The 26,677-nt window shown below is 48.7% G+C and overlaps 1 protein-coding gene across 1 annotated transcript in view; it reads right to left on the bottom strand.

The window, feature by feature from the left end:
• Positions 1-26,677, bottom strand: part of ADGRA3 (adhesion G protein-coupled receptor A3) — an 87,898-nt gene that overhangs the window by 15,874 nt on the left and 45,347 nt on the right. The window contains exons 5-12 of the mRNA XM_069744670.1: positions 25,010-25,081; positions 24,417-24,577; positions 20,818-21,031; positions 18,858-19,022; positions 6,704-6,905; positions 5,222-5,371; positions 1,412-1,573; positions 712-915 (exon numbers count right to left, since the gene is read on the bottom strand). Coding sequence (XP_069600771.1) covers positions 712-915; positions 1,412-1,573; positions 5,222-5,371; positions 6,704-6,905; positions 18,858-19,022; positions 20,818-21,031; positions 24,417-24,577; positions 25,010-25,081 — 1,330 coding nt within the window. The remainder of the gene's footprint in view (positions 1-711; positions 916-1,411; positions 1,574-5,221; positions 5,372-6,703; positions 6,906-18,857; positions 19,023-20,817; positions 21,032-24,416; positions 24,578-25,009; positions 25,082-26,677) is intronic.

The raw sequence follows: 26,677 nt of genomic DNA, 5'->3' as shown, positions 1-26,677 counted from the left end.
ACTGCCAGAAAGAAGGCAGAGTACAGCAGTCTGCAGGCCGCCCATAGTGAGTGAATGGAGAGACGGTCAATCATGTGCGCCGACGGTCAATCACGTGCGCCGACGGTCAATTTACATGCGCCGACGGTCAATCACGTGCGCCGACGGTCAGTCACATGCGCCGACGGTCAGTCACATGCGCCGACGGTCAGTCACGTGCGCCGACGGTCAATCATGTGCGCTGCCGCTCCTTTCTAAACCGGGATAGAAGTGTCCCGTTCTGCTGATCAGTGCGGATCCCTGGAGTCGGACACCCACCAATCAATAAGTTATCAGCTTTACTATGGATCGTTCATAAAAGAGTTTTCGGGTGAAAACTGTCCATTGTATATGTATGGCTGGCAGTTGTGCTAATCTACATTTTGACTGCTGGTGCGTTCCACATACCCAGGAGAAAAGACAAGTGTTTTTTAATGAGCGCTATGTATAGTATTGCCTGCTACTAAAACAGGGCAGTCATCCCTTGGAGCTGTGAAAAATAAAATTGCAAAAATCATCCATTGGTTTTTGTTTCTGACTTTTGAAAGACATTAAAACGAACAAAAAATAATAATTTGACCCCATATGTGAACCGGTCATATGGTTTTCACAGAAGATTTGATATTTTTGGGATTGCATATTATTATTTGACGTAGGCTCAGAATCATTAAATTGGACTTTCCAGAAAGTTACCTTTAACGCCACCGCACTGAAGGTGCTGGACATGTTACACTTAAAGCTCAGCTGTTTATCCAGGTTTCCATCTGGGTCTCTTCTCCCCAAGTCTGCCATCACCACGCGGTCGGACGCGGCCAGCTTCTGGAACACCGTGCAGGTCATGCCGGTGAAGAGGGCGGATTTTATCACATAGGCTTCTAGGGCGATGTTTGGGGAATACTGGGGATAAAAAGAACAAGTGAGATAAATTGCTCACTGTAAAGAATATAGATTTGCTTTTCTTTGTACCTGTCTGCGTTGAACAGTGCAATAATCTTTGCTTTTCAATACTGTTAAAGGGGTAATCCCATCTTGTTTATTTATGGCTAATCCAAACCATAATAGATGCCGGTCCCATGGTAGAGGGATGGTCCGAACGGCCAATCAATTGTAAGGAAACTCCAACGACATCTCTACTGAGAGCGACATGCCACGGGTCTGCTCTTTATATAGAGGCAGATCCCACGGGTGGGAAACATTTATGGAAAATGCTGTGGATATGTCATAAATGTACAAGATGAGAATAGCCCTTTAAAAGGCAAAATACGTGCCGGCATCTGTCGGGCCCACAGACGGCTGAGGTTTGCCTAATGTGCTACACATAGCTGTTAAAACCCCCAGCATCTTATATAACTCGATGCAAAGAGGTCCTGCCCACTGGCACCTATGGTCTTACCGTGGAGTACACGGGGGCCCCATTGGCGAGTCGGTACGTGGCTATCCGCTGTAAGCACTGCACTATACGTGTACAAGCCTTGGCATCTATTTGGGCCTTCAGCAAGACTTGTTCATCCGCCAGCATGATGTTACTTGCTATATCAACCATGACGTCACCGAGCTGCAGCAGGGAAGAAATAAGAGATGTGCGTCGTACAAGAAACATTTACAATGGCGTATATCACAGGTTATGTACACCATCACAGATGACCTCTACGCTACAAAAAAAGCAATTGTGCAAAAAGACTTCACAAAAAAAAAAAAAGTGTCCTACTGTTTGGAGTCTACAGATGATGTGCAGACTCATGCGTCTCCATAGTAACCGACAACAAGCAAACCCTGTGTAGTCAGATTCTCTGGTCACACTTTTTTTCACCAATCCACTGATTTTACAGAATACGCATTACTTTCCCAAGCAGGAAGAGATAGACGGACAGATGAGAACGAGACTGCAGGTTCAGACTACACGGATAGGGTTGCTTGTCCTTCCGTCACCCAGCAGACAATTGTGTAGTGCAGCTACAGACATAAAATGGGAGAAAATGCTTAAATGAAGGCTAAATGTAAATTGGCCCTATTTTTCAAAGCTCCCTGGAGCAATAAAGTCCATAGCTGTCAAAGCAAAGCCTTCACTAAACCGCCGCCCAATTATTCACAGAGGATTGTTCTGACAGAAAACATTTTACACGGATTTTTTCCATTAACAAGAGCTTATGGTCCACCTGGACCATGAATGAATACGACTGCCCCCATACAGCGTCCTGTTAGCAGTACACCCCGTGTGCACCATTGTGCTGCAGACAACGGCGACTTTTATGCCGGCAGAAACTATTCAATAAGCCGATGAATGAGTGTTCTGCTCATTCCTTGCACACCCTGGCACACCAGCCTGAACAAAGAACGGAGGCGAGCTTCCAGGGCTGCTAAACAGATGGAAAAGATCCCACTCCAATGAGCACTTCATCGCATTCAAACAGTCCCTCACTAAACAAACCTACTTCTCCTCTCTCATAACCTCCCTGTCTCACAACCCTAAACAGTTATTCAACACCTTCAATTCTCTCTTCCGTCCCCCAGCACCTCCTCCCTCCCCACTCATTTCAGCTGAAGACTTTGCCTCATTTTTCAAGCAGAAGATTGATAGCATCAGAGACCGTTTTGGTCAACAACCCCCAGAGCCCTTCCTCCCGACTTCCCAGCCCTCCACCTCCAAAACCAACTTCTCCACCATTACAGAAGATCAACTCTCCACTCTACTCTCAAGATCACATCTCACCACCTGTGCACTTGACCTGATCCCATCCCACTTTATCCCAAACCTCACCACAGTCTTCATCCCAACCCTAACCCATCTCTTCAACCTATCACTAACTGGTATCTTCCCCTCAAGCTTTAAACATACCTCAATCACACCTATCCTCAAAAAGCCCTCTCTTGACCCATCCTCTGTATCTAGCTATCGCCCTATATCGATTCTCCCCTATGCCTCCAAACTACTGGAACAACACGTCCATCTTGAACTGTCCTCCCATCTCTCTTCCTGCTCCCTCTTTGACCGCTTACAATCTGGCTTCCGGTCACACCACTCCACTGAAACTGCCCTAACTAACAATGACCTATTAACCGTCAAGAGCGACACTACTCTGTCCTCCTCGACCTGTCGGCTGCCTTGGACACAGTAGACCATTCCCTATTATTACAGACCCTCTCATCCCTTGGCATCACAGACTTGGCCCTATCCTGGATCTCATCATACCTAACAGACCGGACATTCAGCGTCTCCCACTCACACACCACCTCTTCACCTCGCCCCCTATCTGTCGGAGTCCCACAAGGTTCAGTTCTATGGCCCCTGCTCTTCTCCATTTACACCTTTGGCCTGGGACAGCTCATAGAATCTCATGGCTTTCAGTATCACCTCTATGCTAATGATACACAGATCTATATCCCTGGACCAGATGTCACCACCCTACTAACCAGAATCCCTCAATGTCTATCCGCTATTTCATCCTTCTTCTCCGCTAGATTTCTAAAACTTAACATGGACAAAACAGAATTCATCATCTTTCCCCCATGTCATATGCCCCCCCTCCCCCCCCAAGGACCTATCCATTACAGTAAATGGCTGCCCACTCTACCCAGTCCCACAAGCTCGCTGCCTCGGGGTAATCCTTGACACTGATCTCTCCTTCAAGCCACATATCCAAGCCCTTTCCACTTCCTGCAGACTTCAACTCAAAAATATTTAATGAGTCCGTACATTCCTAAACCAAGAATCTGCAAAAACCCTAGTCCATGCCCTCATCTCCCGCCTTGACTACTGCAACCCCCTGCTCGGTGGACTCCCCTCTAATACTCTCGCACCCCTCCAATCTATTCTAAACTCTGCTGCCTGACTAATCCACCTGTCCCCCCGCTATTCTCCGGCCTCTCCCCTCTGTCAATCCCTTCACTGGTTCCCTATTGCCCAGAGACTCCAGTACAAAACCCTGACCATGGCATACAAAGCCATCCACAACCTGTCTCCTCCATACATCTGTGACCTCGTCTGCCGGTACTTACCTACCCGCAACCTCCGATCCTCACAAGATCTCCTTCTCTACTCCCCTCTTATCTCCTCTTCCCACAATCGTATACAAGATTTCTCTCGCACATCACCCCTACTCTGGAACTCTCTACCACAACATATCAGACTCTCACCTACCATCGAAACCTTCAAAAAGAAACTGAAGACCCACCTCTTCCGACAAGCCTATAACCTGCAGTAACCACTGATCGACCAAACCGCTGCATGACCAGCTCTACCCTACCTACTGTATCCTCACCCATCCCTTGTAGATTGTGAGCCCTCGCGGGCAGGGTCCTCACTCCTCCTGTACCAGTTATGACTTGTATTGTTTACGATTATTGTACTTGTTATTATGTATACCCCTCCTCACATGCAAAGCGCCATGGAATAAATGGCGCTATAATAATAATAAAATAATTCCTTGGCTGATCAGCGACGATTAAGGAGAGTCCACGATCGGTACTGAATGTCCTGTACTACAACTTTATGTCTAGTATTGGTTCATTTAAATGAGCTTTCTATTATAATCTGGACAATGCAATAAGCTAATTACCCTCACATAGTCATCTGGGCGGATTCATTCCTGGGAATAGTCTTCAGGTCTATTGTAGATTAGACTGCTATTAGCTAAATGACTGTTTGTCCGATAGCTATCTCCCTTGACTGCTCCACACACAGGAAGGATCCAGCAGGCGCCCCATGTGTACTCTAAGGGAGATTGTCACAGACGTCCATAGAGTGACAGCAGATAAATACCCCGAGAATCAGGGCTGTGGACAGAGTCAGAGCCCATTTTGGTGGAGTCAAAGTCGGAGTCAGTCATGGAAATTGAGGAGTCGGAGGTTTGGCTTACCGACTCCATAGCCGTGCCGAGAACAAAAGGATTGAAATTCCAATTGTCCTACTTCATGTCAGGGAAGAGTCGGGAGACCACCCTACACACAGTCCACGGGTCTCTAATGTCTTGCGGAACAGACGCAGCACAAGTGAATTCAGCATTTGAGGTAGAAATGGATTATTCTTCTGCCCATTTCCATAGAAATCTAACATCACCCAATGTGCTGCTCCTCGGCTGGCAGCATCTTTGCCGCACGGTTCCCTTCCATGTAGCAGCTCCAGACGGTGGTCCGCTTGACACTCCCAGTTCTATGATATGTGTAGCAGTGGAAAGATGCACCACGTCTCATGCTTATGGCTTACCTCTTTGTATTTATCTGCAAAACGTCCAAATTTTTCAATCATTTCCGCCACGAAGATCACGTCCATCTTGTCAGAGAAGTTGGCCGCCTCCACGGTGTAAGCCAGAAGTTGCTTTGCAGTTGCCACGGCATTTGTCAAGTTCAGAGGCATCTAAAAATGAGCAATCATTAAAAAAAGTGAAAGAAAGTCACAATAAAAACAATACAATCAAGGAAGAAGTACAAGCTGAACACTGTACTTGGCTGTCAGACCTCCTTTCTGCAGGAGCACACTACTCCTCTGCCTCCCGGGGGGCGGTGCGTTCCTGAAGATTGACAGTTCAGACTCACGGCATGGTCATGCTACTGGTCTGTATTAAAGCGCTCTCCAATGCTGGAAGCAGAAGCAGATTTGTCTCTGCAGCATCAGAGGAGCTCATGGAGGACTGCAGCTGGCCGTACCCAATGATCCAAGAGCTGCGCGCACAGCCTGGAAACCGTCCGTCTCGGAGATAGACCACCAGTAACCTAGGCAAAGAGCAGTAAACCATACAATTAAAAATCCCACCATTCTTGAGAACGGAGAGGATTTTTAATAAGAGGCAGTTTGCAAAGTTGATCGTTTTTACAAACACTTTGCAATTTCACCCATTTAAAAATTTTAGACAATCCCTTTAAGTGAATAGAATAACAAATCAAAAATATTCTTCTTTATTGTACAGGTAGCATCTGTGTGTTAAGGATATCGGCCACAGAACCGCTGCAGACATTCATATTTGTAGATGAGGAGGAAAGTAGTGTTTAACCCTAAAAATACCTACTCCTGGGGACAGAACTTTTTTTTTTTTTTTACTTTTTCTTTTACACAGATCAATAAATAAAAAACTGAAAAAAGAAAGACCTCTCTTTCTCCCACCCTTGCAAATCCACTTCTGAGTGCCCTTTATCTCCCCCCCCCCCCAGAACGTTCAGACTGATTGATTACATGGTGCACGGAGTTGTGAATCCGTTTGTCAGAGACCACTTTTTGAATTGAGAATTGTCAGAGTTAGGCTATGTTCACACACAGCTTTTTGCTGCATTTTTTTCTACAGCCCTGGCAGGAAAAACACCCGTTTTTCAGCGTTTTAGCTCCATTTTTGTTGCCTTTTTTGGGTGCATATTACATGTGTGCTTTGACTTCAGTACATGTTTAATAAAAGTAGTTTTATTCACCAAAAACGCTTCAAAAACTGCATTTTTTTCCAGCGTTTTTCCACTTTTGCATCGCTTTCTATAGATACAAAAAAAAAAAAGAAAAAAAAAAAAAAAAAAAGAAAAAACCTTGCAATTCACAAATTTAGTCATGGAGAAAAGAAAAAAACAAGCGGTACTTTAAAAAAGCAGCTTTAGCATTGTATAAAAACCCCACAGCAATAACGCAGCATGTGAGCACGGCCTTACAGGTCCTCGGTACTAAACATGACCCATGTACGTGGCAGCTCTTCGGTCATGTGATATCTACCTGGTTAAACATGTACAGCACTCGTGTCACATCATTAGCGTACTGGCATCTGGAATAGTCGTCTTCTGCCCAGAAGCCCCCGCGGTCACACCGCCGCCAGGCTCTGATGTCATCTTGCTGATTGCCAGGATAGATGCCACCTCCGGCGGAGTAGCGGGTGCACAGGAGATACGCCGTGATCCCTGCCAATGTCCTTGGCCACCTAGCCGGTTATACAAAGACATATCACTGTTACACTGCTGTGGGCAGTAAAACAACAAACACAATTATCCATAAACTACGTATCAACTTTCCGTACAACACAAAGACTAAAACTACAATCCCTATCATGTAACGCGTCCCCATTCAGTCCGATGAATGGCCGCTGGGTCTGTCCCAGTTCACACACATTATATAACGTTACACCATTGTGTAGTCTCTGTGCATTTGGTTTCAGTCACATGGACATTCAAATGCTGCAGCCAATCACAGTCAGCAGCGGTGACCATTTATCGCCCAAGACCGCCGCGTGGGATTGGAGCAGCATTAGATGAGAAGTGGAAGGGAATGGTGAGGCAAGTGTATTATTTTTTTTATTATAATTTTTTATTGGCTAGGGGGAGTGGAACAATTAATCAACAAATTTTGGAGGTTTTTTTTTTTTACATTTTTTTTTAACGGACGGACATTCACGTTCGGACAAAAACAATAACAATTTGCTTTTTCTTGATTTTTAACCGAGGAATGAAGGATATTTTAAACTTTCATATACATTTTTTTATATACATTTTTTGTCCTTTTAGGGAACTTGCGACCACATATTTGCTCTGACTATAACCGGCAACATTGCAGTATACAGGTGAATTAACATTCTCTGATGAGGCCCAGCCGTCAGCAGGCGCCTGGCTGCCATGATCACCCATCAGCTCCTTGTGATCTCACTGGGAATGCCGCTCTTCAGAGACTGACAGCTGCATCTAGATAAGCTAACCAGCAGCGATCGGAGCTCGGTCTGGTAGCTGCCGTTACTTGCAGCTGCTGGATGTGTAGCATGGCATGTGACCGAATTTTATGGTCGACAAGGGGTTAACTCACATCAGCATCAGCCTAGATGTAAAATTTAACTGCAGCACTACCTGGTGAGTACTAGTATTAGTATATGAAAGGTCTCTTCATGCCATGGTTTTCTTGTTCTTATAGGAATTGCACATTGTAGATCCTGGCTGAAGGCAACAAAACCACAGAGGCACACATATGGAAACAAGGAGTAAAGGAACATGTGGGAAACTACCTTCAATATCTGTTAAATATGAGATTTCCCCTTTTACTCTGATGAAAACTTTCACACTCTTGGAATTCACTCGAAGTTTCATCGAGACGTCTCCAGGAATGGCTTCTAGTGAACAGCAATGCCTATTCAGATCATTTGTGGAATCTCCAGATATCAGTAAGAAGTTGTGGCCACTGGCGAGTTTTACAGAGGCGGTGTAGGTACACATCTCCATAAGTGCTGAGCCCTAGGCCACAACTGTCCTAAGCCAGAATATGGCAAGAACCACTTGACTAAGCAAAGAGAAGTAACTATTCATTACTTTACTTTCAATCCAGAAAGTTGCTAGAACCTTGAAGGTCAGTCACAATCACTATGATGCAATTGGCTCTCAGGACGACCTCCCCAAGAAAGGGAGAACGAGATTCACCCATTGTGAAGGATTACCCCTTCCTACCACGTCCCCAATCCGTGACGTCACTACACAGGTCCAGCTCTCCGGCGCCCCCTTTGTCTCTCAGGTCAGTAAAGGAACTGCACCTAGAGCAAATGGCCGCCGGGGAGACTGCCCTGTTACCCACACTGGGTATTCTAAGATTCGCAATCAGAGTAAAAGGATCAGCCCAAAATTAATTTATGATTTAATTGCCTTAAGGGCGCACTAGATAATTACGAGAAATATACAATCACAATATATCAAGAGTTACAGTCAGAGTACAATATAACAACAATAATACAAGGCTTAAAGGTATAAAGCTGGAGGTCAATTTACCAGGTTGAAGGTCGCTTGTGGAAGCCGGTGGGGCATAGCATTCCGCAGGTCCAAAACTTAGTTGCCGGGCAGCCCCCAGAAAGCGTGTGCTTGCTCCCCCCTCTGGCTGGCATACCCTGTTCCTTAAGAAATCATCATAGTCTTCTTCTGTGGAGTGAGACCCTCCCAGTGACCTCAGCTTCTTCTTATACCTGGCTGAGCCCCCCTGCCTGCAGCTGGGTGGGCTTAGCAATCTCCACCCCCTCTGTCTCCCTGCAAGATTTATTCCAATTTCTAATAAATGGGATAACTTCCCTCACGATGATCGGATCAGCACGCGGGCAGTACCAGCGCCTGTGGTTTGTTCTGCCGGTCGTACTGGGATCAAACCTGGACCCATTCGGTCCCTGTGGGAGGCTGATCCCTATATCTCGGGTTTCAGACCTTCCACCGTCACGGGAGTCACACTGTTGGATGCACAATTTCTTTAGGGTAAGGAGAATATTTTTTATGAGCCTGTACCTTGGACGATGCGTCCATAATTCACAATTCCATGTTGGAGACGGTTCGGCTGGGCTGCCATAATAGATGTGTATCCAGTGGCCACTTGGCATGCGTGTTTTAATTAAGCCCCCAAGCATTTCCAAGCCCCCTGGTGTCGTGGTTTCCTCATGGAGCTTTGAAATACCATCTACAGTTTACACTGAGCTCAGCCCGTTAGCATACTAATAGGAACTTTATTCATTAGAAAAGGTGGGGGCCAGGAGCCCTCCTGTGACCAGGAGACAAAATGGAGTCACGCCAATCTGTTTTAGTATGCCCGTCCAAAGATGGCGGCTGTTCCCTCATCACACCTCCCTGCTTTAGAGGGCGCTAGGGGGCATCACATTCCTGTGTTCCCCCATGCGCCCTTCCACACCTTCTCCTTGCCGGGACAACCCATCAGCATTACCATGGTCTCTGCCACTTCTGTGGCGAATGCTGAAGTGATACTGCTGGAGAGCCAGGCTCCAGCATAGCAACCTCCCATTCGTCCCAGAGACCGAGTGTAACCAGCTGAGGGGGTTGTGGTCTGTTTCCACGGTGAAGTGGCGTCCGTACAAGTATGGCTGCAGACGTTGCAGGGCCCATACAATTGCCAGACATTCCTTCTCCATCGTGGAATAGGCCACTTCCCTCGGCAGGAGCTTCCGGCTCAGGTACAAAACGGGGTGTTCATGTCCCGTAGTGTCGACCTGGCTGAGCACAGCACCGAGGCCAAAGTCACTGGCGTCGGTCTGTACTACGAACAGCCGCGTGAAGTCGGCTGCCTGTAGTACAGGAGAGCTAGACAAGGCGGTTTTGAGCGCCTGGAAAGCTGTCTCGCAGGCGACTGTCCAGTCGACTGCGACGGGCAGCTTCTTCTTGGTGAAGTCCGTCAGGGGCTTGGCCAGGGTGCTATAGTGTGGAACAAACCTCCTATAGTACCCGGCCGTCCCCAAGAAGGACATCACCTGCTTCTTGGTCCTGGGGGAGGGCCAGGAGGTGATGGCATCCACCTTCCCGGGCTCTGGCTTCAGAGCTCCCCCACCTACCCGGTGTCCCAGGTACTGGACCTCACTCATACCCAGCTGGCACTTTTCCGGCTTAATGGTCAACCCTGCCCTCTGGATCCTCCCCAACACCTGCGCCAGGTGCTGTAGGTGATCTTCCCAGGTGGGACTGAAGATGGCAATGTCATCCAGGTACGCAGTCGCATACCCTTCCAGTCCCTTGAGCAGCGTGTTGACCATCCGCTGAAAAGTGGCAGGGGCATTCTTCATGCCGAAGGGCATCACCGTGGACTCGTACAGTCCAAATGGGGTGATAAAGGCAGAGCGTTCCCGTGCCTTAGGGGTCAGGGGAATCTGCCAATATCCCCTGCTCAGATCCATGATGGTCAGGTACTTGGCCCTGGCCAGCTGAACGAGCAGGTCATCGATGCGCGGCATTGGGTACGCATCGGTGACCGTCACAGCGTTGAGCCCCCGGTAGTCCACGCAGAACCGCGTAGTCCGGTCCTTTTTGGGGACAAGGACTACCGGCGAAGCCCACGCGCTGTTGGATGCTTGGATCACCCCCAGCTTCAGCATCTCGTCTATCTCTTGGCGCATGTGCTGCTGCACCTCGAGAGAGACCCGATATGCTGAACGCCGGATCGGGGGGTGATTGCCGGTGTCCACATCGTGGACGGCTGCCTCAGTCCTTCCGGGCAGGCTGCTAAACAGCTCCCGGAAGGGGTGTAGGGTGACCCCCAGCTGGGAACGTTGGTCCTCCGAAAGCTGGTGGCCAACCTCCACATCCTCGATGGATCCACCCGCCTTGACTTGGGTAAGCAGATCCAGGAGGGTTTCTACCTCCCCTTCCTCCAGGAGGTTGCACACTGGGTGGGCACAAGCCTCCCGCTCATGATGTGCTTTCATCATGTTCACGTGGAAGGCCTTCCTCCTTCCACGGGCGTGGTCCAGGGTGACCAGATAGGTGACGGCGTTGAGCTGCTGGTGCACGAGGTATGGACCCTCCCAGGCTGCCTGAAGCTTGTTTTGTGGGACGGGGACCAGTACCCACACCTTTTGACCCACCTGGTAGGTCCTTTCCAAGCATTCTGGTCGTACCACCGCTTCTGGTCAGCTTGGGCCTGGGCCATATTGTCATGCACCAGCCGCGTCAAGGCCGTCATTCTGTCCCAGAAGCGCACAACATACTCAATGGCCGACACTCCAGGGGTGGCCAAATCTCCTTCCCACGCTTCCTTCACTAGAGCAAGGGGCCCCCGTACTTGTCGCCCACACAGGAGCTCAAAGGGGGAGAACCCCGTTGAGGCCTGTGGAACCTCCCGGTAGGCAAATAGAAGGTGTGGGAGATACCGCTCCCAATCTCTCCCGTGGGAGTCGACCAACATCTTAAGCATCTGCTTTAAGGTGCCGTTGAACCGCTCACACAGGCCATTGGTCTGTGGGTGATACGGGCTGGCTACCAGATGTTGCACCTGGATCTGCTTACAGAGAGACTCCATCAGCTGGGACATGAACTGGGTCCCTCGGTCGGTGAGCATTTCCTGGGGAAACCCCACTCTGGAGAAGATCTCTAGTAAGGCAGTGGCCACTTTGTCAGCCCGAATGGATGACAAAGCGACCGCCTCCGGGTACCGAGTGGCATAGTCCACTACCGTTAATATGAAGCATTTCCCGGAGCGACTGGGAGTGGACAGAGGTCCAATGAGATCCACAGCCACCCTCGAGAAAGGCTCTTCAATGATGGGCAGAGTTACCAGTGGGGCTTTGGGGCGCCGCCCCGCCTTCCCCACCCTCTGACAGGTGTCACACGAACGGCAGTAGGCAATTACCTCGGTCCTCATTCCAGGCCAGTAGAAATGCTGCACTAGCCTGGCCCTGGTCTTAGCGATCCCTAGGTGTCCGGCCATGGGAATCTCGTGGGCTATCCGCAACAATTCCGCCCTGAACGGATAGGGTACCACTAACTGTCGGTCCCTGGGCCACGCCTCCGGTGAACCCTGCTGGACCGATACCCGGTACAGCCGTCCCTGGTCCCAGACCACCCGCTCGAGGTCTGACTCCCCAGGAGGCTGTGCCGCCTACTCCTTGAGAGCTTTCAGGCTAGCGTCGGCTTCCAACGCTGCCTGAAATCCCTGACTCGATGTGGCGAGAATGGACGACACCGCCACATCCGCTGTCAGCTCCCCGGGATCTGTCTCCTGGCCGCTGTCTGACTCGGCAGCCACTTGGTCAGAGAGGGGGAAGCCGTCGGACCTCTGCAAGGCTCCTTGGGCTCCGGCGCTCCCACTCCGGGTGACAGCGGCCACGACCGCTGTGCCCATGGGTAGCACCTGCTTCCCCCCGGCCCCTGACCAAGTCGCCGGGTCAGGCAGACTTTCCTGCCCTCCTGACATCCCGGGTGTGGGGAACTCCTGCCCTGGGGTCTTACCTGGTGGCTCCTCTCCAGGGACGCCTCCTCCCCCCATGGCCTGTTCCTCCTCCTGCAGGGGTCCTAGACTCAGCAGGCTGGATTCACTTAGGGGCCCTACACTGCCCATAGCAGCCCCTCCCTCCACCTCTGAGCTCTCCCCTACAGTCTCCTCACCTGTCCTCCCCGTGAGCCCGGTGTGTGTGGTGTCAGTGTATGGAGTACCCTCAGGTTTCACTCCCTCCCCCACTGTTGGAGGCACATTCAACACATCAACATTCACAGTAGAGTCATGACATTCTTGGGGAGCCGAACTTGGGGGTTCAGTGGCCACATACTGAGACACTAGCCGCCCCAAATCGGTCCCAAGTAATACATTAGCAGGAATATTTGACGTTACTCCCACCTCCCGCATTCCCCTCCCGGCGCCCCAGTCCAAAAACACCTTGGCGACAGGCAGCGCCGGCTCCACGCCTCCAATGCCGTAGATGGAAAGGGTTTTCCCCGGTACCAAGTCTTGAGGGGACACCACCTCAGGACGTACCAGGGTTCGTTCAGCGCCTGTGTCCCGCAGTCCCATGACCGCTGAGCGGCCGATAGTGACGGGTTGGTAATTGTCCAGGGACCTCCCACCACCCCCTCCCACACATAAAACAGTGGACGGTTTCGGGGACATGGATGGGGCCTTAAGACGCTGGGGACATGCGGTCTTGAAGTGTCCCAGCTGGTTGCAGTGATGACAACGTCTGGGTTCTGCGCCTGGCCTGGAGAGGGCAGCAGGGGGGTACACCCCTTGCACTCTGGGGGCTGGGGAAACAGGGGCAGGATTGGGCTTACCCCCTCTCCAGGTGCTGCTGGCAGGCTTCTTCGGCTCAGGCGCCCTGTTATTGGCATACTCATCTGCCAGGGCGGCTGTAGCAGAAGCCCCCTTCGGTTTCCGGTCACGGAGGAACTGCTGGAGGTCCTCTGGGCAGTTCCACAAGAACTGCTCCATGACGAACAGTTCCTGGACCTCCTGGCGGGTGGTGAGCGCTAGACCCGAGGTCCAGTGCTCTGCAGCTCTCAGCAACGCCCGCATGTGGTCGGTCCAGGTGTCCTTTGGGCCCCGCTGCAGGCTCCGGAACTTCTTGCGGTAAGACTCTGGGGTGAGGTTGTAGTGCTGGATCAGGGCCCGCTTGATGCCGCTGTAGTCCTGCTCCGCCCCGGCAGGTAAGTCCCCCAAAACTTCCAGGGACTTACCCCTCAAACGGGGGGTCAGGTATCTTGCCCACTGATCCGGGGCCAGATGGTGTTGAAGGCAGGTCCTTTCAAAGGCCAGCAAGAAGGAATCCAGGTCTCCATCCTTCTCAAGCAGAGGGAAGTCCTCGGCCCGGACTTTGGAAGCCCTGGACTCTGGTGGTGCTGGGGCGTCCAGCGGGAGCCCGCGTTGAGCCATCTCCAGTCGGTGCTGGCGCTCCGCTGCCCGCTCAGCAGCTCTCTCTGCCCGCTCCGCTGCCTCGCGGCGTTCTGCCCTCTCCCGCTCCTCTGCTTCACGGCGTTCTGCACGCTCAGCCTCCGCTGCTTTCTCTGCAGCTGCCATGAGTCTCATATAGGCGTCTTCATTACCCGCCTCGAGACGTGCCACTGCCGCTGCAACAAGGGCCGCTGATGTGGACAGGCCGGGGCGGGTAGGTGGTGGGTAGTCCCTTGCCGGACTAAGCACGGGTGGCTGGCTCCTTGGGGAGTCTGGGCTGAGCTCCCCCTCGCCTGGAACAGTACCGTCCACCACCACCTCCTCATAGGCCATAGCACTGGCCTGCGCCCTCACTGCACTCCTGGTGCCCTCCGCCATCTTTGGAACCTCTGGTTACTGACACAGCTGTAACCCTGACCTTGCACACAACTTATTATATCTACACTCTGACCGTCTAGTGCTGGGCTGACCTTAAGACCCCAGCAGTGAAAGTTACTGCTGGTAGTCTTTAGTGTCTGGGAGTAGGGGTCCCACGCACACTATTACTCTGATCCCACGTACGCTGCCACCACTGTGAAGGATTACCCCTTCCTACCACGTCCCCAATCCGTGACGTCACTACACAGGTCCAGCTCTCCGGCGCCCCCTTTGTCTCTCAGGTCAGTAAAGGAACTGCACCTAGAGCAAATGGCCGCCGGGGAGACTGCCCTGTTACCCACACTGGGTATTCTAAGATTCGCAATCAGAGTAAAAGGATCAGCCCAAAATTAATTTATGATTTAATTGCTTTAAGGGCGCACTAGATAATTACGAGAAATATACAATCACAATATATCAAGAGTTACAGTCAGAGTACAATATAACAACAATAATACAAGGCTTAAAGGTATAAAGCTGGAGGTCAATTTACCAGGTTGAAGGTCGCTTGTGGAAGCCGGTGGGGCATAGCATTCCGCAGGTCCAAAACTTAGTTGCCGGGCAGCCCCCAGAAAGCGTGTGCTTGCTCCCCCCTCTGGCTGGCATACCCTGTTCCTTAAGAAATCATCACAGTCTTCTTCTGTGGAGTGAGACCCTCCCAGTGACCTCAGCTTCTTCTTATACCTGGCTGAGCCCCCCTGCCTGCAGCTGGGTGGGCTTAGCAATCTCCACCCCCTCTGTCTCCCTGCAAGATTTATTCCAATTTCTAATAAATGGGATAACTTCCCTCACGATGATCGGATCAGCACACGGGCAGTACCAGCGCCTGTGGTTTGTTCTGCCGGTCGTACTGGGATCAAACCTGGACCCATTCGGTCCCTGTGGGAGGCTGATCCCTATATCTCGGGTTTCAGACCTTCCACCGTCACGGGAGTCACACTGTTGGATGCACAATTTCTTTAGGGTAAGGAGAATATTTTTTATGAGCCTGTACCTTGGACGATGCGTCCATAATTCACAATTCCATGTTGGAGACGGTTTGGCTGGGCTGCCATAATAGATGTGTATCCAGTGGCCACTTGGCATGCGTGTTTTAATTAAGCCCCCAAGCATTTCCAAGCCCCCTGGTGGCGTGGTTTCCTCATGGAGCTTTGAAATACCATCTACAGTTTACACTGAGCTCACCCCGTTAGCATACTAATAGGAACTTTATTCATTAGAAAAGGTGGGGGCCAGGAGCCCTCCTGTGACCAGGAGACAAAATGGAGCCACGCCAATCTGTTTTAGTATGCCCGTCCAAAGATGGCGGCTGTTCCCTCATCACACCCATGTTGCAAAAGATAAGTTCATCAGAAATACCAGCCTCAAAAAAAGCCCGAATTGACAGCACAGCAGACATTTTAACATCAACTGTCCAGACAAAGCTGCAAAAATCCTGTTTTTATGCTTGAATGGTTGCAAATAAGCCGCTACTGAGGATCACAAAGAGGAGACTTGTATGGAAGAAGTAACACAAAGACTGAATCAGTGGAAATGTGTACTGTGGCTGGAGAAATCAAAATTTTAGATTTTGGTACCATCCACCAATTCTTTGTGAAATCCAGAAAAGATTGTTTCTACATGTGTGGTGCCCACCATGAAGCATGGATGGTGACGTGTGATGGTGATTTGCCGGTGACACTGTTGGCGATTCCAACTTCAAGGCACACTTACCCAGCATTGCTACAACCGCATTCTGCAACAACATGCCATCTCATCAGCCTTGCAGTTCGTGGGACCATCATTTGTGTTGCCTATGACAATGGCCCAAAACATGTCTCCAGGCTATGTAAGGGCTGAGTGCCCAAGAAAGAGAGAGTAGGATTGCTGCGTCAGATGACATGACCTCCACAACCACCTGACCTCACCCCAATGCAGATGGCTTGGGAAAATTTGGTCTCAAAGTGAAGACCGTGGAGCCAGCAAGCGCTCAGCACCTCGGGGAACTTCATGATTGTTGGAAGCCATTCCAGCCGAAGATCTGATAAAGCTGTTCGAGGGACTGTCAAAAAGGTACAAAAAGAGGGGCACTCTGAGCAATGTAAGATTCAACACATTCTGGTTTGTTCACGTGATTTTCTTTATTCCTTGTTTCCATAGGTGTTCCTTGGTGATTTTGCGGTCTTCAGTCTGCATCTACACTGTGCAAACAAACCTCATATTACCATACTACTCCTATTCCTTATGTTTAGCTGGGAATTGGTCAGAGGCCCATATTAATAGGTTCATTCTCCCCGAACGTCCCCATGATTTATGCTCTTTTTAGTGGATGGAGAATAAGTTGTAATTTAGGCCTCTCCCCATGAGTGCTGCATATGAGGCCGTGCGAGAAACGTCAAGATGCGATGACGACTTTACAACAGTACTCAAATACAGCAAGAAGCATAACCCGCATCCAAGATTGGCCATTTCATAAATACAGTATCTCACAAAAGTGAGTACACCCCTCACATTTTTATAAATATTTTAGATTTTTTCATGGGACAACCCTTTGATACAATGTAACGTAGTCAGCGTACAGCTCGTGTAACAGTTTAAATATGGTGTGCCCTCTAAATAACAACATAGTCAAAGGTCTAAACCGCTGGCAACAAAAGTGAGTACACCCCTAATTGAAAATGGCCAAATTGTACCCAATAAGTCATTTCCCCTCCCCAGTGTCATGTGACTCATTAGTGTTTCAAGGTCTCAGGAGGAGCAGGTGCGGTAAATTTGGGGTTATCGCTCTCACTCTCTCATACCGGTCACTGGAAGTTCAACATGGCTCCTCATGAGAAAGATCTCTCTGAAGATCAAAAAAAAAAAAAAAAAAAAAAGATTTATTGCTCTATATAGGGATGGCCGAGGCTAAGATTACCAACACCTTGATAATGAGCTGCGGAAAGGTCGGCAAAACCATACAACGGTTTACCAAGACCGGTTCTACTCAGAACTGGACTCGCTATGGTCGCCCAAAGAAGTTGAGTGCACGTGCTCAGCGTCACATCAAGAGGTCGTCATTTCTGAACAGAGTGCTGCCAGCATTGCTGCAGGGGTTACAGGGGTGGAGGGGTCCGCCTGTCAGTACTCAGACCATACGCCGCACACTGCATCAAATTAGTCTGCATGTCTGTCGTCTCAGAAGGAAGCCTCTCCTAAAGATCATGCACAAGAAAGCCCGCAAACAGTTTGCTGCAGACAAAGGACATGGATTACTGAAACCATGTCCTGTGATCCGATGAGACCAAGATAAACTTATTTGATTCAGATAGTGTCAAGCGTGTGTGTTGCCAACCAGGTGAGGAGTGCAAAGACAAGTGTGGCATTCCTACAGTCAAGCATGGTGGTGGGAGTGTCATGGTTTAAGGCTGCATAAGTGCTGCTGGCTGTGGAGAGATACAGTTCTTTGAGCGAACCATGAATGCCAACATGTACTGTGACATACTGAAGCAGAGCATGATCCTCTCCCTGTGGAGCTGGGCCGCAAGGTAGTATTCCAACATGATGAAGACCCTCCAAGACGACCACTGCCTTGCTAAAGAAACTGAGGGTAAAGGTGCTGGATCTGCCAATCGCGTCTTCATTCCTAAACCCTATTGGGCATCCTCAAAACAGATGGTGAAGGAGCACAATGTCTCCAGCATCCACCAGCTCCATAATGTCATCATGTAGGCGTTTAAGAGAACTACAGTCGCAACCTGTGAAGCTCTAGTGACCTTCATGCCCAAGAGAGTTAAGGCAGTGCTTGAAAGTAATGGTGGCCACACAAGATATTGACACTTTGGGGAGTACTCACTTCTGTTGCCAGCAGTTTAGACTTTAATGGCTTTGTGTTGAGTTAGAGGGCGCCAAATTTACACTGCTATACAAGCTGTACACCGACTACTTTACATTGTACGAAAGTGTCAGATCTTCTGTGTTGTCCCATGAAAAGATATACATTTTTAGGATAAAATGTGAGAGGTGTACTCACTTTTGTGATATACTTTATATATCACTGCGAAACATATCCTACCCAGGTGATGCTAGTGAATGTCTGCAGCATGCACTCAATGGCTTCCCAACCATCCAGCAAAAACAAGAGTTCACAGTTTCTGATTAGTAGACAGGATAAAATAAGTCTGCCCCTCTGATGAATACCCAGAGGGTCCATAGCACCAGAAATGGTCAGACTGGTGCCAGATGCTCTTTGGGAACACGTTACAGCAGCCATTACACTGATGAAGCCCCAGTGTTATGGGTAAACATGTATATGAAATACTCAGTGCCTGATTACAGGTGAATAATGTTAAAACAGACCCTGAGAGATGAAATGTTCACCCACCTGAAATCCCCTTTGTTGTTGATCACTCTGTCCATGGGGCAATACTGTGCTGAACTCTCCAGCACCACGATATCCACAGTCCTGCTGTTATTACCTCGCCTGCTCTGCACCCGGCAGCCCCAGTTCCCGGTTGATCCAGCTTGTATGTTGGAAATGGTCAGTGCACTAAAAAGGGGATCAAGGCGTCACAACCACACACAAAGGCAATACTGTTACAATAAACTCACACTTTCCACAATTTACCTACTAGAGCAATTACGACACATGATAAAAGACTTTAAAGAGGACCTATCACCAGACAAAAAATGGCCAGGTTGTGCACTTATTTTATTCCTGCTGTTAACCCAAAGCGTTCTGTATTTTTTCTGTACGTTTCAGGGATATGGGCCTTTTTATTTAGTACTGATTTTCATTATCTGTACCATGGGGGCGTGGCTCACAGGATCCTTGGGGGCGTGGCTCACAGGATCCTCGGGGGCGTGTCTTTAGGCAGCTTTGCATTATATTTCCCTGTAAGTCACGTCTCCTTAGTGAAGAGCATAATTATAACAAGTCAATAAAAAGGCTCATATTTCTGGAACAGTATAGCAAATTTACAAAAAATAAAAGAGCCCTCTCTAAAAAAGAAACAAAACAAAAAGAGCAAGTAAAAGGTAATAGTACATGTAAATAATACAGGGCACTTGGTTAATGCTATTTTGATTAAAAAAAAACCCATAAAAGTCATCCCACCACACCAAGGTGTACCCATCGGGATGGTTCTAACCGGTCTCTACTATTAAACTCTTACTATGTGTCAAATGATGTCAATGTGAATAAGGGCAGAGCAGGACAAGGCCCGGCTGAGACACCCATCCATGGGAAGCTATACAGATGAAGAAAGGGAGCCCTGCCTCCTGTTTGTTCAGGGTACAAGCGATAACGGCAAAACCAAAAAACTGAACCGGACTATAAGGGTATGTGCACACGCTGCGGATTTTGCTGCGGATCCGCAGCAGTTTCCCATGCATTTACAGTACCATGTAAGGCAATGGGAAATGAAATCCGTAGTGCACATGCTGCGGAAAAAAACGCACGGAAACGCAGTGGTTTATTTTCTGCAGCATGTCAATTCTTTCTGCTGATTCCGCTGCCGGTTTGCCCCTGCTCCAATAGAAATCTGCAGGTGAAAACCCGCAGAGGAAACTGCAAAAGAAACTGCGCTAAATCCGCAGTAAAAACCGCAGCGTTTTTTTTTTACTGCGGATTTAGCAAATCCGCTGTGGAAAATTCCGCAATGGAATCCGCAGCGTGTGCACTTAGCCTAAGATGGTATGTGTGCAAAGTGCAAGAGCAAGTTCACACTGCTGTCATTTCACAGACAAAACCCAAGAAAAAAACAAAAGTGAGCACATACCCTACAGAAATTAATATAGGGTACTTAGTTAATGCTATATTGATCAATTACATATATTTATTTTATTTTTCCATGGCTTTTGTCTGTGACATTGCCGCAGTGTGAACATGCTCTTACACTTATGCACTTCGTGTACCAGCTTATAGTCCAGCTCAGATTTTTTTTGTTTAGACGAAAAAATAAATTAGGAAAAAATAGATGGATAGGGGATCTCTTTTAAACTTGACAACCCCCCTTTTAACTTGTACCCGTGGCACTGAATATTTCTGGTCATGCATGTGCTGAAAATGGTTAAAAATGTATATAGGACATTGCATATCACCCCAAACAGGTCAGGACATTGCAGTGCAATGCGTAAGATTCTCCAGGGTTTGGTGAATCGGGGCATATTTATCACCCAATATGCACAGTGAATATGAGGGCACCCTTAGGCTACTGGTTGCTATATAATGCCAAATTTCCTATAGGGATTTTATGATCTGTCCAATAAACAAGGTGTAGATTATCGGCCAAGCCGCATAGGATACTGCTGTGCTGACGATATACCGGAGAACACGCGGGTACCTGGCAATCAGTGAACAGTTGTGGATCATGTTCTTCTGAACAAAAATCCCCTGCGACTCGTCCGTTTCCACAATCCTCCCATCCTGATACCACAACACCTGCATGTCCTGGTCTATGTAGGACGCCATGCACTGGAAAGGGAGGCTGTCCCCTTCAAACACAACCTGACGATGGGACGGGGTCATGTAAAATGATGGCAGCTCCAGAGGCGAATCTGAAAATAAAGGTGGAGAAAAGAAAACACAATTCAAAAATCAGAAAATCAAAATCTTTTAAAGTTACCAAATATACAACATTATTAATTCAATTTCAAAATACAACTTACAAAAAGTATCAATAAGCAGATTTTCACCCCTGCACACCTTATCGGGACATAGAAGTTCGGTCAATTCCCGCTGCATTAGTAAATAATTACTGTATATGACCTATAAAATAATTCAGGAATATTTTCTCTGCACTGCATTGTTCCTCTATTCTGCTTTCCAGAAATGTATGAATGAGGTCTGTGAGAACTGTGTGTATGCTGCATTACTGATTAACTCATATTAGCACAGCTTCTATCCTGGCTTTATTTCTCCTCTTTATCTACAGTCTGCTTTGTTTGCCCTCCCTGACACTTTAGTTGCTTTCCTCACTCTCCAGTGGAAATCTGTGTACAACCTTTCCCTTAAAGATCGGAGGAGGGCATTGGGGCACACGGCCCTATAACTCAGACAAGGATCGCAATTCTCATGACTGGCCGTTGGCTCTCTCGACCAGAGTGTGACAGCATCTACAGCGGCTAGCAAAAAGTATTCACTCCCTTGCTATTTTTAATATTTTGCTACCTCACAACATGGAATTTCACTGTTTTCTTAGGGTTTGCATCATACAACTGTGAACATTTGTGCATAGCTATTCACTCCCCTAAAGTCAGTACTTTGTAGAGCCTCCTTTTTGTGGCAATTACAGTTGCAAGTCGCTTTGGAGAAGTCTCTATGAGCTTTCCACATCTTGCCACTGGGATTTTTGCTCATTCCTCAAAGCAAAACTGCTCCAGCTCCTTCAAGTTAGATGGTTTCCTCTGGTGAACATCAATCTTCAAGCCTGACCACAGATTCTCAATTGGATTAAGGTCTGGGCTTTGACTAGGCCACTCCAAAACATTTACACATTTACCTTTAAACCACTCAAGTGTTGCTTTAGCAGTATGCTTTAGGTCATTGTCTTGTTGGAAGGTGAACCGCCGTCCCAGTCTCAAAACACTGAAAGAAACAGGAAATCTCCGTATTTCACACCATCCATCTTCCTTTTGACTCGGACCATTTACTCTGTTTCAGCTGCCAAAAAGCATCCTCACAGCATGATGCTGCCACCACCATGTTTCACTGTGGGGATGGTGTTCTTGAGGTGACGAGCTGTGTTGGTTTGGTCTCTGAGCTGTTTCTCTGATTAATGTCCTCCTTGCCCGGGCTGAGAGTTTTGGTGGGCGGCTATCTCTGGCAGGTTTGTTGTGGTACCATGTTCTTTCCATTTGAGGATAATGGATTTGATGGTGCTCCGGGGGATCATCAGATTGACATTTTCTCACTTCACCACCGCAGACTATTTGGTGCTCATGCATCAGACACAGATCAGACCACAAAAATATTGAAACACAGATTGCAATGTCACAAAATACGGCCATCTGACTATTCCCTAACACCGAGAGAAGAGAGGGGAGAGCAGTCACAAGCAGGAGCTTTGCTGGATTTGTATAATGTTTGCAGAGCACTCTGCTAGATAAAAGGACTTGCAGACACTCTGATGATAGAACACTTGTAATGAAGACTATATAGAAGGTTGCATTTAGACAGGAAATATTTATGATCAATGAACTTTCACCTCCTAACCAGTACAGCAGTGTATATATCCCCCTGCGGGGACTGTTCATCATCAGGACGCCATGTTTCCCTACAGTATGCGCCCCCTGGAGCCGCTCTAGACGTCTCGTCTTCCGCCTGTGCTGATACACATCTCCAGCAAGTCATGCCTCGTCTTATTTACCCATCAAGTCCTGTCAATAGCAGACACATTAATCCACCCAGAGGAGGTGAGGTCACGCCTCAGCTTCGTGACAGGCGTGCACATGGGAGACACGGCGTGCGCAGCTGAGCTGCCGAGGATCGGAAGAAAAAGAAGAGCGCTCGGCGGGAGAATCACGCACAGGATGATGTACTCTCGGTACAAGTAAGGACCCGGACGTGTAATCTCACCGCTATGGATCGGCTGCCAGGAACCATCATGGCCGACGCGGTGGTGGATGAGAGAAGAGGTGAATGTAAGGAGCTGTGAAGGTGAACGCCACCAGTAATGGACCCGCACACGAGCCGGCACCGCTCCCCACAGCTCCGCTCAGGAAATCTTATTTGTAAAATTTTAGAACTCCTAGATAATAATAAACTGACAACTGGGTGTTACCAGCTCGGTGCGAGTCCCTACACTGTCCAATCAGAGTTGACGGTATCACAGTTTAAGCTTATAATAAGAGGGGACGGTAACGCCCAATTGTCATTTTATTCAGAGGAATTATAGAGGAGCAGCACAGTGCAGTTATCGGAAAAGATCCGGCCAGAACTGTCAATAAATGTATTTACTAAAGTGGACTGATCCGGAGAGGCGATGAGATCTCATTAACATGCTGAACAGGAACAAGTGATGCATGTACCTATCTGCACCTAATAAATGTCTCCCCAGCTCCAAAAAGAGAGGGCAGTCCTGTGCAAGCCATTACGTCTGAGAAAGGGGCGTCTTGTGACAGGTAATAAAAATGCCTTAAAGGGAACCTGTCACGTTGCACCTGCCGTCCGATCTATGGAGAGCATGATGTAGAGGAGATGAGGAGCAGAATGATATATGGGTTTATAGGAAGCAAATTCAGTATAACGTGTGTATTTGTACAACATATGAGTCCAGTGGGCGGTCCTACTTGGTGATTGATAGCGCTGCATACAGGGAACACTGCCAATCATTTATAAGGACCGCCCACTGGACTCATACATACAAACATCAGGGATTTCAATGATTAAAATAGAAGCTTTAATGAAATTTTTCCCACAAAAATCCACCCATACATTAATCGGATCTGCTCTCCAACATCCAAACGAGATACCATTTTTGACATGTTCCCTTTACAGAGACTTTCCAGTTCGCCCTTTACGAAAGCAGGATATGCACATTAGATTGGTATCATATGAATGAATTTGGGCTTCCCCAAACACAGGAACGCTTGGCCTGCCGAAATCAGCGGCTCCAGATGACGTTCTCACTGCCCGTGGTATGATAGAAATCAGCTTCCCATGCACTGACTTCCTGCTGAGCTGTGATAGGCTCAGCAGGAAGCCAATCGGAAGAGAGCATTAGCCTGAGCCAATGACGAGACAGGAGGCGTGTCTCAGACTACCGCAGACTCCAGTAGGTGCTGTAGCTAAACCGTAGTCACATATCACAGCCCTGTATAATGGAGCGGAGCCAACAGGCGAGACCTGAAGAAAACAAATAGGTACAGAGCCCCTGTAAGTACAGATTAAGCATGTTTCTGAGAATACACAGATCTGTGTTATAATGGCTATTCCACCTACCGCAGGTCAGCTGCTCGGCTCTCACTGCCGGGATCGGCTGCCCTTGCAGAGACTTGGGGTAGGAACATTTTGTCTCCCGGACCGTTATATTCTTTGCTTTTATCCATCGCAGCATCCAGAGTAGATTGCAGTCACACAGAAGATAGTCTGTCTGAAATTCACTGTAAGGGAACAGAGAGCCACGTCGCTGACCTATGTTTATGGACACAACCTTAAAACTTTGCAATAATCCCACATAAAGCCCTGACTAACTGGATGGAACATTTTACAGGATCCAGCTCACATGTACGGTATGTGCGCTACACATTTTTTTTTCCCAATAGATCATGCACACATTATGGTCTACGGGCCATTTATGGGAAGTTTTTTTTTTAATAGAGGGGATAGGAGTCGCGTCCTTGCCCTTACAATCCATGAGCCTTATCAGACCATTTGTCATCATCACGATCGGGATATTTACCGTCATCCGTATCACGGAGACTTTGTGCAGATATGTCGCGGTACGATGGCGGTGCGGGAATACTGGATACAGACCACCTTATCATATCTAGCATTTGTGCAAATACTAATCCAAGCGGACACAGGATACTTACAGTGACTTTAAGGCAAACAGGTTGGCAAATGTTCCTTGCGGCAATGACGAAAATAAATTCCCAGAGAGATTTCTAGGAAGGAAGATATAAAAACGTTCACTACACGCAATGTAAATACCTGGTCAGATTACAGCTTAATAATCTACCACAACGCAGGCGTCACAGCACAGGATAAGTACAGTTTACGGGCGCTTTATGTGTGATCATACAGCTAATGGAAGGAGGCGAAATAATAACTCACCCTAATGAAGGTAGCAAAGCAATTCATTACCAGGAGTTGGCAATGCAGAACCCTGTAATTACTCAATGAGCTAGAAGAGACCTGTATATAGGAGGAACTGCTTCACCCCGTCCAGGAGATGTAGCACTAGCTGTAACATGGAAGAGATAGAACTGTGGGTCTGCAGGAACACGGGCCATGCGCTCCTCCATCCCATTCTTCTCATCTGGTCCATGCGCTCCTCCATCCCATTCTACTCATCTGGTCCATGCGCTCCTCCATCCCATTCTACTCATCTGGCCCATGCGCTCCTCCATCCCATTCTTCTCATCTGGTCCATGCGCTCCTCCATCCCATTCTTCTCATCTGGCCCATGCGCTCCTCCATCCATTCTACTCATCTGGCCCATGCGCTCCTCCATCCCATTCTTCTCATCTGGTCCATGCGCTCCTCCATCCCATTCTACTCATCTGGTTCATGCGCTCCTCCATCCCATTCTTCTCATCTGGTCCATGCGCTCCTCCATCCATTCTACTCATCTGGCCCATGCGCTCCTCCATCCCATTCTACTCATCTGGCCCATGCGCTCCTCCATCCCATTCTACTCATCTGGCCCATGCGCTCCTCCATCCCATTCTTCTCATCTGGCCCATGCGCTCCTCCATCCCATTCTACTCATCTGGCCCATGCGCTCCTCCATCCCATTCTTCTCATCTGGCCCATGCGCTCCTCCATCCCATTCTACTCATCTGGCCCATGCGCTCCTCCATCCCATTCTACTCATCTGGCCCATGCGCTCCTCCATCCCATTCTTCTCATCTGGCCCATGCGCTCCTCCATCCCATTCTTCTCATCTGGCCCATGCGCTCCTCCATCCCATTCTACTCATCTGACCCATGCGCTCCTCCATCCCATTCTACTCATCTGACCCATGCGCTCCTCCATCCCATTCTTCTCATCTGGCCCATGCGCTCCTCCATCCCATTCTACTCATCTGGCCCATGCGCTCCTCCATCCCATTCTTCTCATCTGGCCCATGCGCTCCTCCATCCCATTCTTCTCATCTGGCCCATGCGCTCCTCCATCCCATTCTTCTCATCTGGCCCATGCGCTCCTCCATCCCATTCTTCTCATCTGGTCCATGCGCTCCTCCATCCATTCTACTCATCTGGCCCATGCGCTCCTCCATCCCATTCTACTCATCTGGCCCATGCGCTCCTCCATCCCATTCTACTCATCTGGCCCATGCGCTCCTCCATCCCATTCTACTCATCTGGCCCATGCGCTCCTCCATCCCATTCTTCTCATCTGGTCCATGCGCTCCTCCATCCCTTCCTTCTCATCTGGTCCATGCGCTCCTCCATCCCATTCTACTCATCTGGCCCATGCGCTCCTCCATCCCATTCTTCTCATCTGGTCCATGCGCTCCTCCATCCCATTCTACTCAT

This window comes from Ranitomeya imitator, chromosome 1, assembly GCF_032444005.1.
Source record: "Ranitomeya imitator isolate aRanImi1 chromosome 1, aRanImi1.pri, whole genome shotgun sequence".
NCBI classification, from domain to species: domain Eukaryota; kingdom Metazoa; phylum Chordata; class Amphibia; order Anura; family Dendrobatidae; genus Ranitomeya; species Ranitomeya imitator.
Note: the sequence above shows the minus strand (reverse complement) of the source record. Positions and strands in the feature narration are given on the sequence as shown.